The sequence below is a fragment of the Brassica napus genome, unplaced genomic scaffold (genome assembly GCF_020379485.1).
Source record: "Brassica napus cultivar Da-Ae unplaced genomic scaffold, Da-Ae ScsIHWf_2621;HRSCAF=3370, whole genome shotgun sequence".
Classification (NCBI taxonomy): Eukaryota; Viridiplantae; Streptophyta; class Magnoliopsida; order Brassicales; family Brassicaceae; genus Brassica; species Brassica napus.
The window spans coordinates 23,805-42,535 of record NW_026015922.1 but is presented as its reverse complement, the minus strand read 5'-3'; the positions used below and the strand labels follow the sequence as shown (position 1 = coordinate 42,535).

General features: G+C 39.3%; 1 protein-coding gene across 1 annotated transcript; it reads left to right on the top strand.

Annotated features, from left to right (window-relative positions):
• Positions 1 to 17,023: 17,023 nt before the first annotated feature.
• LOC125601646 (ribosome maturation protein SBDS-like) lies at positions 17,024 to 18,703 on the top strand. Its single transcript, XM_048773705.1, has 4 exons — positions 17,024 to 17,254; positions 17,426 to 17,756; positions 17,830 to 17,997; positions 18,078 to 18,703. Exons 1-4 carry the CDS (start codon positions 17,121 to 17,123, stop codon positions 18,540 to 18,542), a joined length of 1,098 nt encoding a protein of 365 aa, XP_048629662.1. The 5' UTR covers positions 17,024 to 17,120; the 3' UTR covers positions 18,543 to 18,703.
• The last annotated feature ends 28 nt before the right edge of the window (positions 18,704 to 18,731 follow it).

The window sequence follows — 18,731 nt, the reverse complement described above, 5'->3', positions numbered from 1 at the left end:
TTTGTGTAAAATGATTGCGAGCATAACATATTAATAAGATCAAAAAACTTTGTAAGGTGCTTACTCCATATCTAGCGGGTATAATTCAACCCATATTCTGCTCAACCCAACACTTGAATTTATTGAGGAGTTCAAAGCAAGGTATGTCTCCTGCGTCTTACGTTCTAGACCTATTGACGAGTTCAGTACATATATATGTTTATTTCAATTTTTGAACGTCATTTTCACTGAAATGTTTTTAAATTATGTGTGATTATTTGATTTGGCAGTCTCCCTGATGATTCACTTGCTCTTACAAACAACGATAGTAGCCAATGGTCTGTTGGTACTGCTACATCTATTCGTGCCAGGTTTTTTGTTCTTAATGAGAGGCTAACCATCAGAGAGATCATTGATAGTACTCTGGTATATAGACTACACCCTTCGCTTTTAATTTTTTTACACATGCGTATACTCCATGTGTTATCAATGCTTTTAACATATTGTCATTGACGAATAGGTTGACACTTTTATCACTCTGGGGACTATTCAAACAATTGATACTGAACGTGGCTGGCAATATTTAAGTTGCAAATACCACAACAAAAAAGTGATGCCTACAACCAATGTTGATGCTGATGGCCGGCCCTTGTTCTTCTGCAATACATGTGACAAAGAAAACAGTGATGTCATTTCCAGGTATTGAGCGGGTTAGATATACAAATAGATGAGTTAGGTATATCGTCATTGAAATATTCTGTGACGTTTATTTATTTTTGTCATCAGGTTAGCTATTATAGGATTAGACTATAATTTTTAATAACTACTACTTTTTAGACATTTTTAGATTCTTTAAGCAAACATTAATCTAAAAAACCTTATGCAATTAGATCATAGATATAAAAACATTAACGCAAACTATGGGCTCTTTGTACCGGAAGTGAAAATCATAAATTATTTATAGCATAAGTTTAATGCAACATAAATCGATTTTGTAGGGAAAATATATAAAAACATACACGCAAAATATGATTATGTCGGTATATAAAACTATTAATTGCAAAGGTAAATACAATTAACATATTTTTAATTTATGTTTTCGATAAGTAATGTGAAAAGACACGACTCATCGAAAGTCCGCGATGACATTATAAAGACAGGACTGAAGAATTGTGACCAAAACCTTTCATCTCTCTTCTTCTCCGATTGAGTCTCTCCAACTTAAGGTAAGTTGATTTTCTTTCTCTTTAGTTTTTCCTTTTAGGTTTCTCCAAAACCTTTCCTTTGTTTCTGTATTTTTAGATATTTTTCTTATTTTATTTTTATTATTTACTTTTACATTCGAAATTTTATTACTTATTTGGGCTTCTTTGATATTTGAATTCTTGAAAGTGTTTAATTACTATTCCATTTTTTTGGTGGAAAATGTTATAAATTATAACCAAATCATTGTTAAGGTGCTTTGGTCCTTGGGTTCAAATAATCAACACATGTAAAATTATATATACATTGCACAATTAAGTCAAAACGATTGCAAAATAACCAAAGTTAAAACGACGATAATGAGTTGGATGATATTTGGAATTGATATTATATAAAAATACTTGCAAAACATACAAAATAGCAACGTACGAAACTGAACGAAATAGATAAATCACACATGTAAAAAACATAAGTTTTTTTACATGCGTGCTTAGATAATACACCTCCACAACTCTGCCTTTTTAGTCTTGATTCATAGCAAACTGAACAAATTGAGTAAGCCTTTTGGAGTAGTTACAATGCTTGCATACTTGAGCCATGTTATCGGGATGGCACTCAGTCCGTGGCTCAAGGTTGACCATAGCTGTATAGTAGCGGGTCTCCATAATTGCAGGGATTGTACTTAGAGTTTTCTATACTCTTTTCCAGCAATGATCGGAGGTTGATAGATTTTCTTTCCATTGGAGTTTACCCAGATACTTTTTACCTTTTGGATAGTGTTCTAATGCAAGCAATAACAAACCGTAAAGATAAGTACCGTTTGTATACTCACCAATGGATGATTGGCGTAGATGAAAGAGGCCTTTGCGTTTTTCTTTGTGGACGAAATATTGAAGTATGCCCTCAATATAGTGTGCCTCAGGGTTGTCGTTCTCCAAGCATAGTTCCTTGAACCTGTTGTGCTTAGTGAGCATTTCGAAAGGTTCGGCAGCAAAATATGACAAGGAAATGTTTCTGAAATAGTTGGTGGGATCGGAGTTGGAGTGGTCGTCGTTTGAATTAGAGGAATCACCGATGTAAACGATGTCATAATTGTTCACCGATTTTTCTTCTCCCATCTTCACTTAAGTGTCTGTATTTCGCTTGATATTTTTTTTTGGGTTGTTTTTACTCTCAGTCGATGCTGAGAATGCGGATACATAATGTTGGATGTTGTAGGACGATACTTATAAAGATGGTTGTGGGAAAATGATGTGATTGTATATGATGAAAATGCTGTGTAAGTGCTAGAAGTATGTGCTAAAAAGGACAAGAGACGACACATGCATTGTAAAAAGGTTGTGGTTCATGAAGAGTTGTCACGTACTCAGAAAAGTAGGTCGTTGCTTTTTTTGCATGCTTATTGATATTACCAATCGAAGTGACAATTTGACATATTGAGACTGGATTCTTATGCTTTCTCAATAAAAACTTATAAAAGTAAAACATTAACTTGACCGACTTTCATTGACTTATTAGTATGTATTTGAATAGGATAGTTTCTCAAACAATCGACCACTTAAATTAATGGTAATAATAGATCCGATATTTCTTAGTTTAGGAAATGCATTAAAGCATTTGAATAAGTTCATACACTATGGGCTCTTTGTACCAGAATTTTCTTACACATGCGTATACTCCATGTGTTATCAATGCTTTTAACATATTGTCTATGGATAATATTTTGAATTTTTTTTATTATATTTTCTTTTACTATGTCTACACAAATGTTTTTTTATTATTAATGGAAAAAAATATTATTCACCAACATTAAAGAATTACGACAGATATACAATATATTTCTAATTAATGATAATATAAAATCTGATATTTCTAAAACTATGCAATATTTATTCCATATTTTGAATGAAAGTTTCTTCGTAAACATACAAATTATTTTGGAACGTTGCAATTATACGTACACACAATATCTGTCTCTTCATACTGAAGTTACTTTGTTCCCTCTCGTCCATCTCAAATATTGAGTACCAGCTTTTTCCATGGCTGATCAATTCTCCCAAAGACGGTGGTATTATATTATAAAATCTGTTACTTATAAAACTATATAAGATTTAGTCCATATTTTGAATTTTCTTATGTCGGCACAGGGTGCGGACCGGTCACCTAGTTATATTTATATCATTCGATAGGTTTCATTAATAATATTTCAAAAAATCAGATTAAAAAAACGAATTAAGATAGATTTGAATATGGACCATTCATGCAACCTTTTTTATTGTCTAAAAAAAAAGGGTTCAGATCAAAGACACAAACAATTAAGCGAGTTTATTTGAATAAATCTCAAAAGGGTTCAGATAAGTGCGAAGAGCCTTCCTTTTTTTTTCACCCCTGTATCCTTATCAAGCTCAATGGCCGAATTCTTTTTCGGTCCCCTAACCTTACCAGGAGTCTCGCTGCCTAACACTGGACTATTGACACACTTTTACTGCGTATTCTGCTGCGGTGATGGCAACGATAAAGTTTCTTCTTCGCCGCCGTTTGAGAGGTTATCATTGTTTTCGGAAATTTTCCCTAGAACTTTCAGACGCTCCTCCACTAAAGCTTTCACCATGTCATCAATGGTCTTCTGGTCCATCAATGGTCTGTTTCGTTCTAACTCGTAAGCGTCAAACCGTGAGTCAATCTGATCAAATTTTCTGGAAATATTCTCCAGAGTACTCACAATGGTCGTCAGAGTCGCTTTGTTCTCCAAATATCTGTAACCTTCCTCCTTGCTAGAACCCTTTCCCGTTGCAGCAGCTTTACCCTCAATGTTGTTCACTTCATTATGTGTCTTAACTTTCTTCTGCTTATTAGTGGGTGGCTCATCTTCTGACGAAACTCCACCCATCATTTTCTTCTTCTTCTCATTCCCCTTCCCTGCGCATTCCTCTGCACTTTCCAAAGACCTTTCACAAATCTACCTGCATGTATGTATGTTATCAAGCTAACGAGTTGTGGATCGTCAGGTTCACCCGGCCATTTAAGAAACATCTCTTCAATTGAGTCCTTCAAAACCATTCTCCTTGTTGAGATGAAGCAATAAAGATCAAGAGTAAAGGCATGAAGAATCAGAACTATGGAAACAAGAGGGAAAGAGCAATTTGAATCAAGCCATACAGTTTGCCCTAATCCGTAACAAGAGTGTCTTGGAAGGCAAGCAAGGGTGTGGGCGTTTTTAAATGTCTCACCATCAGTCTCTATAAGGTCTGGAATAGTTTAAACAAGTGGGAGCAAGTGGATGGATCTGTTGGAGCTCAAAGACAAGCCAAAGTCACATGTTAAGCTAAGGATGTAAGAGAAAGAGGAGATGTCACTTTCATGGCTCAGTTGAGAGTGACTTGATCCCATGCTGTCTCCATTTGTTTATTAATTCCTATTGTCTCATTAGAAACTCTTGTATCTATTTATGTAACATGTCTGAGAAATTAATCAAGTAAGTGAATAAGAGATTCCTCCTTCTTACTCTCTCACTTTGCAACAATCTCTCTCTTTCTTATTCTTATGGTTCTAACTTAATCTCCTTAATCTATACACATAACCATCTCATAAATCATTAATACTCACATGGTATCAGAGCATTTAAGCTCTTGAAACCAATTACTTCCGAAAATCTTTCACTCTGATTATTTCTTTTTCACAAATCCTTTTATTTTCTCTCATCATTCTTGAACTGTTCTTGAGTTGTTCTTGATGGATTCTGGAGAAAATTCAAAAATGGTTGTGATTCCGGTTACTCTTAAGGGAGCTAATTACCTGTTGTGGGCAAGGCTTGCTAAGACAGCTCTTGGAGGCAGAGGCTTCTGGGATATATTTGAAGAAGGCAAGAAACCAAAGAAAACAATCCTAGGAGAGGATGGTAGAGAAGTGGTGGTGAGTGAGGCTGGCGACAAGAAGAAGAATCAAGAGGATCTCATGGTACTGTCTATTCTTCAGTCCAGCCTTGATGCTTCACTCCAGGAAGCTTATGGCTACTGTGAAACTTCAAAAGACCTATGGGATACACTCAAGAAGGTGTATGGAAACCAGTCCAACATCAGTAGGGTGTTTGAAGTCAAGAGGGCTATCAATACTCTCAGTCAAGAGGACAATGACTTTGATAAACATTTTGGGAAGTTCAGATCTCTGTGGGCTGAGCTAGAGATGTTAAGGCCAGCAACTATTGATCCAGATGTGTTGAATGAAAGGAGAGAACAAGACAAGGTGTTTGCACTACTCTCTACTCTCAACCCTGGATACAATGATCTAATCAAGCATATCTTAAGAGACAAGGAACTCCCATCCCTTGAAGAAGTTTGTGCTAGGATTCAGAAAGAACAAGGATCAGTGGGGCTCTTTGGAGGCAAGCAAGACTTGGTACTAGAAAACCAAGCTGAAGGACTTGCAAATAAAGGCACCTACAAGACGGAAGACAAGAAGGTGTGGATCTGTGATCATTGCAAGAAGAAAGGCCATGGAAAGGACAAGTGCTGGATCCTCCATCCTCACCTCAAGCCACAAAAGTTCAGAACCAACTACAATGATGCAAGAGCCAACTTCTCTGGTGACTTGGGAGAGCCATCTACTCCAGCTACCATGCGCTCTGCTCCAGCAGGTGGTGAAGGCAAAGCTCTAGCTTCCAGTGGCAACCTTACCTTGAGGAACAATCAAGATGAAGTCATCAGACGTTCTGACATTGAGGCTCTCATCAAACTCCTCAAGGATAACTCTGGTAACACACTTGGTACCTCTTTACATGCCTCCACTTGTGGTATCTTGCTGAATGCTTTAACTGAACCTAAAATTACAAAATCTTTAGTTATAGATTCAGGGGCAAGTCACCACATGATTAGTGGTCTTAGCTTAATTAAAAACATTGTTCCTGCCCTAGGAAATGTTATGATAGCTAATGGAGAGAAAGTACCAATCAAAGGTGTAGGTGATCTTAGGCTATTTGATAAAGATTCTAAAGCTTTCTATATGCCTAGTTTTACCTCAAACTTGTTATCAATTAAAAGAGCTACTAATGACTTGAATTGTAGTGTTACTTTCACTCCTAATGATGTCTACTTTCAGGATATTGAAACTAGTAGGTTGCTTGGCAAAGGTGTAACCAAGGGAGACTTGTACTTACTTGAAGACACTAAGCTATCAGCTGATTTATCTTATGCTCTAAATTCTATTTCTACTTTACCTAAAGATGTATTATGGCATGCTAGATTAGGACATCCCCATTCTCGTGCTTTGAACATCATGATTCCAAGTATTTCCTTTAAAAGTGATTGTGAGGCTTGTATTCTAGGCAAACATTGCAAGAGTGTGTTCTCTAGATCAAGTACTATTTATGAACATTGCTTTGACTTAATCCACTCTGATGTATGGACTGCTCCATGCATATCTAGAGAACATCATAAGTATTTTGTGACCTTTATAGATGAGAAATCAAAGTATACATGGATCACATTATTACAATCTAAAGATAGGGTCTTAGAAGCTTTCATAAATTTTCAAACCCATGTATCTAACCACTTTAATGCCAAGATTAAGATTTTGAGATCAGATAATGGAGGAGAATACACAAGCAATGCTTTCAAACAACACTTAGCCAAACATGGGATGATCCACCAAACTAGCTGTCCATATACTCCACAACAAAATGGTGTAGCTGAGAGAAAGAATAGACATCTCATGGAGGTGGCAAGGAGCATGATGTTTCACACAAGTGTGCCCAAGCAATTTTGGGGAGATGCAGTTTTAACAGCTTGCTATCTAATCAATAGGATCCCCACAAAAGTCCTTCAAGATCAGTCCCCTTATGAGGTACTTAACAAAAACAAATCATCTATAGAACATATGCGTGTGTTTGGGTGTCTTTGCTTTGTTTTGATACCAGGAGAACAAAGAGATAAGCTGTCAGCCAAGAGCACAAAGGCAATATTTATTGGGTACTCTCCTCACCAGAAAGGCTATAAGTGTTATGTACCAGAGACCAGGAGGGTCTTAGTCTCAAGAGATGTGAAATTTGTGGAATCCAGAGGCTACTATGATGGAAAGAGTTGGGAAGAGTTAGAGAATCTGTCCCAATCAGCCTCGGATAGAGCCAACAATCTAAGGAGAGTAATGGAAAGACTTGGGATCAGTATACACCAAGAGAAAGGCGCCAGTACACCTGAGGCGAGTCCCCACCAGTCCACTCCATCTACTGAAGTTGATACTGATGTGATTGAGATTCCTCACCTTGATCCTGAGGGGGACAATCAAGCTGAACATAATCAGGAGGATTCAGCAAGTCATGATCAAGCTGAGCATCATACACAAGAGGAGCAGGATCATCACACTACTCAAGAGGAGCCAGTAGTGATTGCAAGCCAGCCTCAGCCTAATAGTGATCAAATAGGAACTGAGGAAAGTAGTTCATAGCAGACGGCTCTAAGAAGAAGTTCTAGGATCAGAAAGCCGGTTGATCTAAACTGGAAGAACAACAGGGTCTACTTCAATGCTCAAGCTGTGGCCCATCCTATACAAGGAGTGTGCTCTCTAGCTCATTATCCCCAAGAACATGTGGTGTTTATTGGAGAGTTGGATCAGGAATACATTCCAAGGTCTTATGAGGAAGCTATGGAGCATGAGGAATGGAAAGAATCAGTGGGCAGTGAGACTAATGCCATGATCATCAATGATACATGGTATGAAGCTGAACTACCTAAAGGCAAGAGAGCTGTAACAAGCCGCTGGATCTTCACCATCAAGTACAATGCTGATGGGACAGTAGAAAGGCACAAGACAAGATTAGTAGCAAGGGGTTTCACTCAAACATATGGAGAGGATTACCTAGATACCTTTGCACCAGTTGCTAAACTTCACACCATAAGGATAATCCTATCTTTGGCTGTCAACTTAGAGTGGGATCTATGGCAAATGGATGTGAAGAATGCTTTCCTACAAGGAGAACTAGAAGATGAAGTCTATATGAGGCCACCTCCTGGCCTAGAACACCTAGTAAAGCCTGGAAATGTTCTTAGACTCAAGAAGGCTATCTACGGACTAAAACAATCACCTAGGGCATGGTACCACAAGCTCAGCACCACACTCAATGGAAGGGGCTTTGTGAAATCTGAGGCAGATCATACTCTCTTTACACTCACCAGCAAGCAAGGGATTGTTGTGATCTTAGTATATGTTGATGATATCATCATCACCGGGAGTGACAAAGAAGGTATACTCCTAACTAAAGCTTTCCTTAAATCATCTTTTGATATCAAAGACTTGGGAGAGTTAAAGTACTTTCTAGGGATTGAGATGTGCCGATCCAAGGATGGGCTATTCTTATCCCAAAGGAAGTACACACTTGATCTTCTGAATGAGGCAGGTGATCTAGGAGGAAGAGCAGCCAAGACTCCACTAGAAGATGGGTATAAGGTGCTGCGTGAGGGGGAGATTGAAGACAAGCCCTATGCTGATGTTAAACACTATAGGAGAATGGTGGGAAAGCTGATATACCTCACCATCACCAGGCCTGATGTATGCTTTGCAGTTAACCAAGTAAGCCAGCATATGCAAGCTCCCAAGATACACCATTGGAACATGGTTGAAAGGATCCTAAGATACCTAAGAGAGGCGCCAGGGCAAGGAGTGTGGATGGGATGCAACAAAAGTACAGAGATAGTTGGGTATTGTGATGCTGATTGGGCAGGAGACAGAGTGGATAGGAGATCCACCACAGGCTATTGTACATTTATTGGAGGCAATCTTGTCACTTGGAAGAGCAAGAAACAGAAGATAGTGTCATGCTCAAGTGCTGAAGCTGAATATAGGGCAATGAGGAAGCTCACTAGTGAGTTGATCTGGATCAGAAACCTACTTCAAGACTTGGGTATAGAGACATCAACTCCAATCACCATGCATTGTGATAATCAAGCTGCAATACACATAGCTTCCAACAGTGTGTTCCATGAGAGGACTAAACACATTGAGGTGGACTGTCATAAAGTTAGGCAAGCAGTGGAACAAAGGATCATCTTACCTTGTTACACAAGAAGTGAGGATCAACTAGCTGACATCTTCACCAAGGCTGCAAGCACCAAGGTTTGCGAGTTCATACATTCCAAGTTAGGACTCGTAGATCTTTCATCACACTGATCCTCTTAGCCATGAAGTGTTCTACTCTTTTTCCTTGGCTTGGTTTTTATCCCATGAGGTTTTTCCAAGCTAAAGGTTTTAATGAGGGAATGCTTCATGGTTTCCAAGCTTGGCCAATTCCTATTGTCAAGCTTGAGGGGGAGTGTTGAGATGAAGCAATAAAGATCAAGAGTAAAGGCATGAAGAATCAGAACTATGGAAACAAGAGGGAAAGAGCAATTTGAATCAAGCCATACAGTTTGCCCTAATCCGTAACAAGAGTGTCTTGGAAGGCAATCAAGGGTGTGGGCGTTTTTAAATGTCTCACCATCAGTCTCCATAAGGTCTGGAATAGTTTAAACAAGTGGGAGCAAGTGGATGGATCTGTTGGAGCTCAAAGACAAGCCAAAGTCACATGTTAAGCTAAGGATGTAAGAGAAAGAGGAGATGTCACTTTCATGGCTCAGTTGAGAGTGACTTGATCCCATGCTGTCTCCATTTGTTTATTAATTCCTATTGTCTCATTAGAAACTCTTGTATCTATTTATGTAACATGTCTGAGAAATTAATCAAGTAAGGGAATAAGAGATTCCTCCTTCTTACTCTCTCACTTTGCAACAATCTCTCTCTTTCTTATTCTTATGGTTCTAACTTAATCTCCTTAATCTATACACATAACCATCTCATAAATCATTAAAACTCACATGGTATCAGAGCATTTAAGCTCTTGAAACCAATTACTTCCGCAAATCTTTCACTCTGATTATTTCTTTTTCACAAATCCTTTTATTTTCTCTCATCATTCTTGAACTGTTCTTGAGTTGTTCTTGATGGATTCTGGAGAAAATTCAAAAATGGTTGTGATTCCGGTTACTCTTAAGGGAGCTAATTACCTGTTGTGGGCAAGGCTTGCTAAGACAGCTCTTGGAGGCAGAGGCTTCTGGGATATATTTGAAGAAGGCAAGAAACCAAAGAAAACAATCCTAGGAGAGGATGGTAGAGAAGTGGTGGTGAGTGAGGCTGGCGACAAGAAGAAGAATCAAGAGGATCTCATGGTACTGTCTATTCTTCAGTCCAGCCTTGATGCTTCACTCCAGGAAGCTTATGGCTACTGTGAAACTTCAAAAGACCTATGGGATACACTCAAGAAGGTGTATGGAAACCAGTCCAACATCAGTAGGGTGTTTGAAGTCAAGAGGGCTATCAATACTCTCAGTCAAGAGGACAATGACTTTGATAAACATTTTGGGAAGTTCAGATCTCTGTGGGCTGAGCTAGAGATGTTAAGGCCAGCAACTATTGATCCAGATGTGTTGAATGAAAGGAGAGAACAAGACAAGGTGTTTGCACTACTCTCTACTCTCAACCCTGGATACAATGATCTAATCAAGCATATCTTAAGAGACAAGGAACTCCCATCCCTTGAAGAAGTTTGTGCTAGGATTCAGAAAGAACAAGGATCAGTGGGGCTCTTTGGAGGCAAGCAAGACTTGGTACTAGAAAACCAAGCTGAAGGACTTGCAAATAAAGGCACCTACAAGACGGAAGACAAGAAGGTGTGGATCTGTGATCATTGCAAGAAGAAAGGCCATGGAAAGGACAAGTGCTGGATCCTCCATCCTCACCTCAAGCCACAAAAGTTCAGAACCAACTACAATGATGCAAGAGCCAACTTCTCTGGTGACTTGGGAGAGCCATCTACTCCAGCTACCATGCGCTCTGCTCCAGCAGGTGGTGAAGGCAAAGCTCTAGCTTCCAGTGGCAACCTTACCTTGAGGAACAATCAAGATGAAGTCATCAGACGTTCTGACATTGAGGCTCTCATCAAACTCCTCAAGGATAACTCTGGTAACACACTTGGTACCTCTTTACATGCCTCCACTTGTGGTATCTTGCTGAATGCTTTAACTGAACCTAAAATTACAAAATCTTTAGTTATAGATTCAGGGGCAAGTCACCACATGATTAGTGGTCTTAGCTTAATTAAAAACATTGTTCCTGCCCTAGGAAATGTTATGATAGCTAATGGAGAGAAAGTACCAATCAAAGGTGTAGGTGATCTTAGGCTATTTGATAAAGATTCTAAAGCTTTCTATATGCCTAGTTTTACCTCAAACTTGTTATCAATTAAAAGAGCTACTAATGACTTGAATTGTAGTGTTACTTTCACTCCTAATGATGTCTACTTTCAGGATATTGAAACTAGTAGGTTGCTTGGCAAAGGTGTAACCAAGGGAGACTTGTACTTACTTGAAGACACTAAGCTATCAGCTGATTTATCTTATGCTCTAAATTCTATTTCTACTTTACCTAAAGATGTATTATGGCATGCTAGATTAGGACATCCCCATTCTCGTGCTTTGAACATCATGATTCCAAGTATTTCCTTTAAAAGTGATTGTGAGGCTTGTATTCTAGGCAAACATTGCAAGAGTGTGTTCTCTAGATCAAGTACTATTTATGAACATTGCTTTGACTTAATCCACTCTGATGTATGGACTGCTCCATGCATATCTAGAGAACATCATAAGTATTTTGTGACCTTTATAGATGAGAAATCAAAGTATACATGGATCACATTATTACAATCTAAAGATAGGGTCTTAGAAGCTTTCATAAATTTTCAAACCCATGTATCTAACCACTTTAATGCCAAGATTAAGATTTTGAGATCAGATAATGGAGGAGAATACACAAGCAATGCTTTCAAACAACACTTAGCCAAACATGGGATGATCCACCAAACTAGCTGTCCATATACTCCACAACAAAATGGTGTAGCTGAGAGAAAGAATAGACATCTCATGGAGGTGGCAAGGAGCATGATGTTTCACACAAGTGTGCCCAAGCAATTTTGGGGAGATGCAGTTTTAACAGCTTGCTATCTAATCAATAGGATCCCCACAAAAGTCCTTCAAGATCAGTCCCCTTATGAGGTACTTAACAAAAACAAATCATCTATAGAACATATGCGTGTGTTTGGGTGTCTTTGCTTTGTTTTGATACCAGGAGAACAAAGAGATAAGCTGTCAGCCAAGAGCACAAAGGCAATATTTATTGGGTACTCTCCTCACCAGAAAGGCTATAAGTGTTATGTACCAGAGACCAGGAGGGTCTTAGTCTCAAGAGATGTGAAATTTGTGGAATCCAGAGGCTACTATGATGGAAAGAGTTGGGAAGAGTTAGAGAATCTGTCCCAATCAGCCTCGGATAGAGCCAACAATCTAAGGAGAGTAATGGAAAGACTTGGGATCAGTATACACCAAGAGAAAGGCGCCAGTACACCTGAGGCGAGTCCCCACCAGTCCACTCCATCTACTGAAGTTGATACTGATGTGATTGAGATTCCTCACCTTGATCCTGAGGGGGACAATCAAGCTGAACATAATCAGGAGGATTCAGCAAGTCATGATCAAGCTGAGCATCATACACAAGAGGAGCAGGATCATCACACTACTCAAGAGGAGCCAGTAGTGATTGCAAGCCAGCCTCAGCCTAATAGTGATCAAATAGGAACTGAGGAAAGTAGTTCATAGCAGACGGCTCTAAGAAGAAGTTCTAGGATCAGAAAGCCGGTTGATCTAAACTGGAAGAACAACAGGGTCTACTTCAATGCTCAAGCTGTGGCCCATCCTATACAAGGAGTGTGCTCTCTAGCTCATTATCCCCAAGAACATGTGGTGTTTATTGGAGAGTTGGATCAGGAATACATTCCAAGGTCTTATGAGGAAGCTATGGAGCATGAGGAATGGAAAGAATCAGTGGGAAGTGAGACTAATGCCATGATCATCAATGATACATGGTATGAAGCTGAACTACCTAAAGGCAAGAGAGCTGTAACAAGCCGCTGGATCTTCACCATCAAGTACAATGCTGATGGGACAGTAGAAAGGCACAAGACAAGATTAGTAGCAAGGGGTTTCACTCAAACATATGGAGAGGATTACCTAGATACCTTTGCACCAGTTGCTAAACTTCACACCATAAGGATAATCCTATCTTTGGCTGTCAACTTAGAGTGGGATCTATGGCAAATGGATGTGAAGAATGCTTTCCTACAAGGAGAACTAGAAGATGAAGTCTATATGAGGCCACCTCCTGGCCTAGAACACCTAGTAAAGCCTGGAAATGTTCTTAGACTCAAGAAGGCTATCTACGGACTAAAACAATCACCTAGGGCATGGTACCACAAGCTCAGCACCACACTCAATGGAAGGGGCTTTGTGAAATCTGAGGCAGATCATACTCTCTTTACACTCACCAGCAAGCAAGGGATTGTTGTGATCTTAGTATATGTTGATGATATCATCATCACCGGGAGTGACAAAGAAGGTATACTCCTAACTAAAGCTTTCCTTAAATCATCTTTTGATATCAAAGACTTGGGAGAGTTAAAGTACTTTCTAGGGATTGAGATGTGCCGATCCAAGGACGGGCTATTCTTATCCCAAAGGAAGTACACACTTGATCTTCTGAATGAGGCAGGTGATCTAGGAGGAAGAGCAGCCAAGACTCCACTAGAAGATGGGTATAAGGTGCTGCGTGAGGGGGAGATTGAAGACAAGCCCTATGCTGATGTTAAACACTATAGGAGAATGGTGGGAAAGCTGATATACCTCACCATCACCAGGCCTGATGTATGCTTTGCAGTTAACCAAGTAAGCCAGCATATGCAAGCTCCCAAGATACACCATTGGAACATGGTTGAAAGGATCCTAAGATACCTAAGAGAGGCGCCAGGGCAAGGAGTGTGGATGGGATGCAACAAAAGTACAGAGATAGTTGGGTATTGTGATGCTGATTGGGCAGGAGACAGAGTGGATAGGAGATCCACCACAGGCTATTGTACATTTATTGGAGGCAATCGTGTCACTTGGAAGAGCAAGAAACAGAAGATAGTGTCATGCTCAAGTGCTGAAGCTGAATATAGGGCAATGAGGAAGCTCACTAGTGAGTTGATCTGGATCAGAAACCTACTTCAAGATTGGGTATAGAGACATCAACTCCAATCACCATGCATTGTGATAATCAAGCTGCAATACACATAGCTTCCAACAGTGTGTTCCATGAGAGGACTAAACACATTGAGGTGGACTGTCATAAAGTTAGGCAAGCAGTGGAACAAAGGATCATCTTACCTTGTTACACAAGAAGTGAGGATCAACTAGCTGACATCTTCACCAAGGCTGCAAGCACCAAGGTTTGCGAGTTCATACATTCCAAGTTAGGACTCGTAGATCTTTCATCACACTGATCCTCTTAGCCATGAAGTGTTCTACTCTTTTTCCTTGGCTTGGTTTTTATCCCATGAGGTTTTTCCAAGCTAAAGGTTTTAATGAGGGAATGCTTCATGGTTTCCAAGCTTGGCCAATTCCTATTGTCAAGCTTGAGGGGGAGTGTTGAGATGAAGCAATAAAGATCAAGAGTAAAGGCATGAAGAATCAGAACTATGGAAACAAGAGGGAAAGAGCAATTTGAATCAAGCCATACAGTTTGCCCTAATCCGTAACAAGAGTGTCTTGGAAGGCAATCAAGGGTGTGGGCGTTTTTAAATGTCTCACCATCAGTCTCCATAAGGTCTGGAATAGTTTAAACAAGTGGAAGCAAGTGGATGGATCTGTTGGAGCTCAAAGACAAGCCAAAGTCACATGTTAAGCTAAGGATGTAAGAGAAAGAGGAGATGTCACTTTCATGGCTCAGTTGAGAGTGACTTGATCCCATGCTGTCTCCATTTGTTTATTAATTCTTATTGTCTCATTAGAAACTCTTGTATCTATTTATGTAACATGTCTGAGAAATTAATCAAGTAAGGGAATAAGAGATTCCTCCTTCTTACTCTCTCACTTTGCAACAATCTCTCTCTTTCTTATTCTTATGGTTCTAACTTAATCTCCTTAATCTATACACATAACCATCTCATAAATCATTAAAACTCACACTCCTCACATAACTCAGCCATCAAATATAATAAATCAGCCATCAAATAACACATAACTTAGCCATCAAATATAATAAATGAGCCATCAAAAAACTAAAAACTCAGCGTTAAACCTTACCTCGCCATGCTCTTTGATTTCAGCAACCAACAAGTTATCAAAACTTGCACGTGTACGCTTTCCACCCCATCGAAAAACCCGAACGTCTTCATTATTCACCACTCTCCCAATGAATACGGCCCCATGGCTTCATCGTCAAATACCCTTATTGCACTTTCAAAGGGTATCCTTGAATTGTGATTCAAACAATAGTCTCCCATGGCTTGAAGAAGTAGCAGCCCCAACCACTTACGCTTTTCAAAACTCCAAAGCAGACATAACGCTAATGCTGCCTTCAGTTTATCTAACTTGGGTCCCATCCCAAGCGGCGCCTTCAACTCCTCCCAAAACTCTTTGTATTGATCAAGTTCAAAACTTTCTGTTGGCAATTGACATGTGTTTAACCCAGTGATCTCACCAAACTCAAGCAAGCTAAACCTGATAGCCTCATCAACCACGAGACACCATATCTCCTTCTTATGTACTCGCAGCTGTCTAAATAGTAGATAGTGTACGGTCTTACCAGACCACATGCTTTCACATCTAGCTAGCCTAGCAACTACTCCAATAGGAGAGTTCACCAGTTCTTTCCACACATCAAGTCCTATTGCTTCTCTAATGTGGAGAAAATTTCCTAGACGTAAATTGTGATTAATATCTTTATTTTCTAGGTTTGAAAACCCTTCAGGGTAAAGTCTGGAAGGGTAATCCCGTAATTTAACTTCAGCAACATCCATCTAATCATATAACCCAACAATAAATCAGCCACAAGATAACAATAACACAACCATAACATAACAATAACACAATAAAATAAAAATAACTCAGCCACAACATAACAATAACTCAGCCATAACATAACAGTAACTCACCCATAACATAACAATTCCTCAGTCACGACATAGCGATAACTCAGCCATAACATAACAATTACTCAGTCATGACTTAACCCTAACTCAGACGCAACAAAACCCTCAACCATATCACAGCCGCAACATAACCCTATCTCAGTAGTCGGAACAAATATATAACTCAGATGAAATATAATATATAACTGACCCACAAACTCAACCAAAACACAATATATAACATCGCGACATCCTACCGGAAAAGACGAACTCATAGATAAGAATGCGGCTAAGACGATTTCGTACAAACGATTGAAGATGAAGATTTTAGGGAAGACGATATCGGAGAAGACACAATATCAACAACAGAGAGTTAGTTCGAGGAAGAGGAAGTAAACACATTGTCGACGAGGATTTCAGAGAGTGGAAGTATCCTTGCGGTTCCTTCTTCGAAAACACGATGTTCTTCGTTTCTTTTTTGTTTAACCCAGTCGTCGGGAAGAGACGGTTTGATTTCTATTTTGTTGATGTGGATTGTTAATTACTGATGTGGATTTAGTGTTTAAAAATAATTTTAATTAAAAAAAATTTGACCAAAAATTCTTATTGTCATTTACTATAGACATACAATATTCTATTAATTTTTTAAAAATGTATAACAGTCTAGTAACAAACCAACTTTTTTTATAACATTTTATTAATTTTCTTTATTAAATAAGTAAAAGATTAGTGCAGAGAGTGCAATGATAAAGGGCACTGAAAATAGAAAGAGGACAAGGAGAATAATTTTTTTTTACGATAAGGGCATATTGAGTTAAGGTCCCACTAAAAAAGTTTATTTCACAATTAGGGCTGTTTCAAAGTCCAAACCCTTTTTGCCGGCGAGAGCAAAAGAAACTTAGGAGAGAGAGAGAGAGAGATGTCGAAGACGCTGGTGCAGCCGGTAGGACAGAAGAGGTTGACGAACGTCGCAGTGGTTCGATTGAAAAAGCAAGGCAACCGCTTCGAGATCGCTTGCTACAAGAACAAGGTCCTTTCGTGGCGTTCCGGCGTGTAAGCTTTCTCCATCGCTTGAAATCTTTTACGGTTGATTTTACCCAATTTAGCCATTCGATTCTTGCAAAGAGGCGTTTGAATGTTTATCACTGTACCGTATTACGATTATGTTTTCTTAATCTGAAGCGAATCGACTATATTCCATAAATAAAATATTTGTTTGTGCAGAGAGAAGGACATCGATGAAGTGTTGCAGTCACATACCGTTTACTCAAATGTGTCCAAAGGAGTTCTTGCTAAATCTAAAGACTTGATAAAGGTGTTTGGATCTGATGATCACACCAAGATCTGCTTGGAGATTTTGGACAAAGGTGAGCTTCAAGTTGCTGGGAAAGAGAGAGAGTCACAGTTGTCAAGCCAGTTTCGGGATATTGCTACCATTGTAATGCAGAAAACCATTAACCCTGAAACCCAACGCCCTTATACCATTAGCATGGTCGAGCGTCTTATGCATGAGATCCATTTTGCTGTTGATCCTAATAGCAACTCCAAGAAGCAGGTGAGTAGAGTAGTGTATATGTTTTAATGTCATCCCTATGAAAAGATTCTTTTTCATTATTAAACTTGTGCAGGCTCTTGATGTCATCCGTGAGCTGCAGAAGCACTTCCCTATAAAGCGTTCTCCAATGAGGCTTCGTCTCACTGTTCCTGTTCAGAACTTCGCCTCCCTTCTGGACAAGCTTAAAGAATGGGACTCTTCTCTTGTCTCCAAAGACGAATCTGGAACTCAGATGTCCACTGTAATGATTCTATAGCTTTAAAACACTTTGAACTTGTTCTTCTTTTTTCCTCTAATCCTAACTGATTCATTCTTGTGCAGGTCTGCGAGATGGAACCGGGACTATACCGAGAGTGTGATTCCTTTGTGAGGAATATGCAGGGGAGATTAGAGATACTCGCTGTATCGGTTCATGCTGAAGGTGACACAAGCATGGATCATTACGATGAGCATGACGATATGGCATTGCAGACAAACAAGCCATTGTTACCTGTTGAGACTGAGGCCGATCCTGTCGTTGAACTTAGCAAGAAAATGCACAAGCAAGAGATTGGTACTAGTAGTAACACAAAGGAAGAAGAAGGAGAAGGAAAAGGGATCAAGTGCAGTACCTGCAACACGTTTGTTGGAGAAGCTAAGCAATACAGAGAGCATTTCAAGAGTGATTGGCACAAACACAACCTGAAGCGAAAGACTCGTAAACTCCCTCCTCTTACTGCTGAAGAATGCTCGGCTGAGGTTGACATGGATGACTCCAGATCAGACTTGAAAGACTACTCTTTCTGAAATTTACAGATTTGGCATTTAGGTTTTGAGTATGAACACGCAAACTTGTTGAGCTGATCAATAGGTTTCATTTGTAATGAATTTTTTTTTTTTTAATTGTTGCAGTTAACAGACTCTTTTCTTGAGCCTATGAATATCGTAATACATTTCAGCTTGGAGTATTTTAGAAAAGCTTGTGGATTTTAGATA

Coding starts and splice junctions, on each gene's coding strand:
- LOC125601646 (XM_048773705.1), top strand. CDS start 17,121: ATGTCGAAGACGCTGGTGCAGCCGGTAGGACAGAAGAGGTTGACGAAC. Junction 17,757..17,829: donor ATAGCAACTCCAAGAAGCAG/GTGAGTAGAGTA, acceptor AAACTTGTGCAG/GCTCTTGATGTCATCCGTGA. Junction 17,998..18,077: donor CTGGAACTCAGATGTCCACT/GTAATGATTCTA, acceptor ATTCTTGTGCAG/GTCTGCGAGATGGAACCGGG.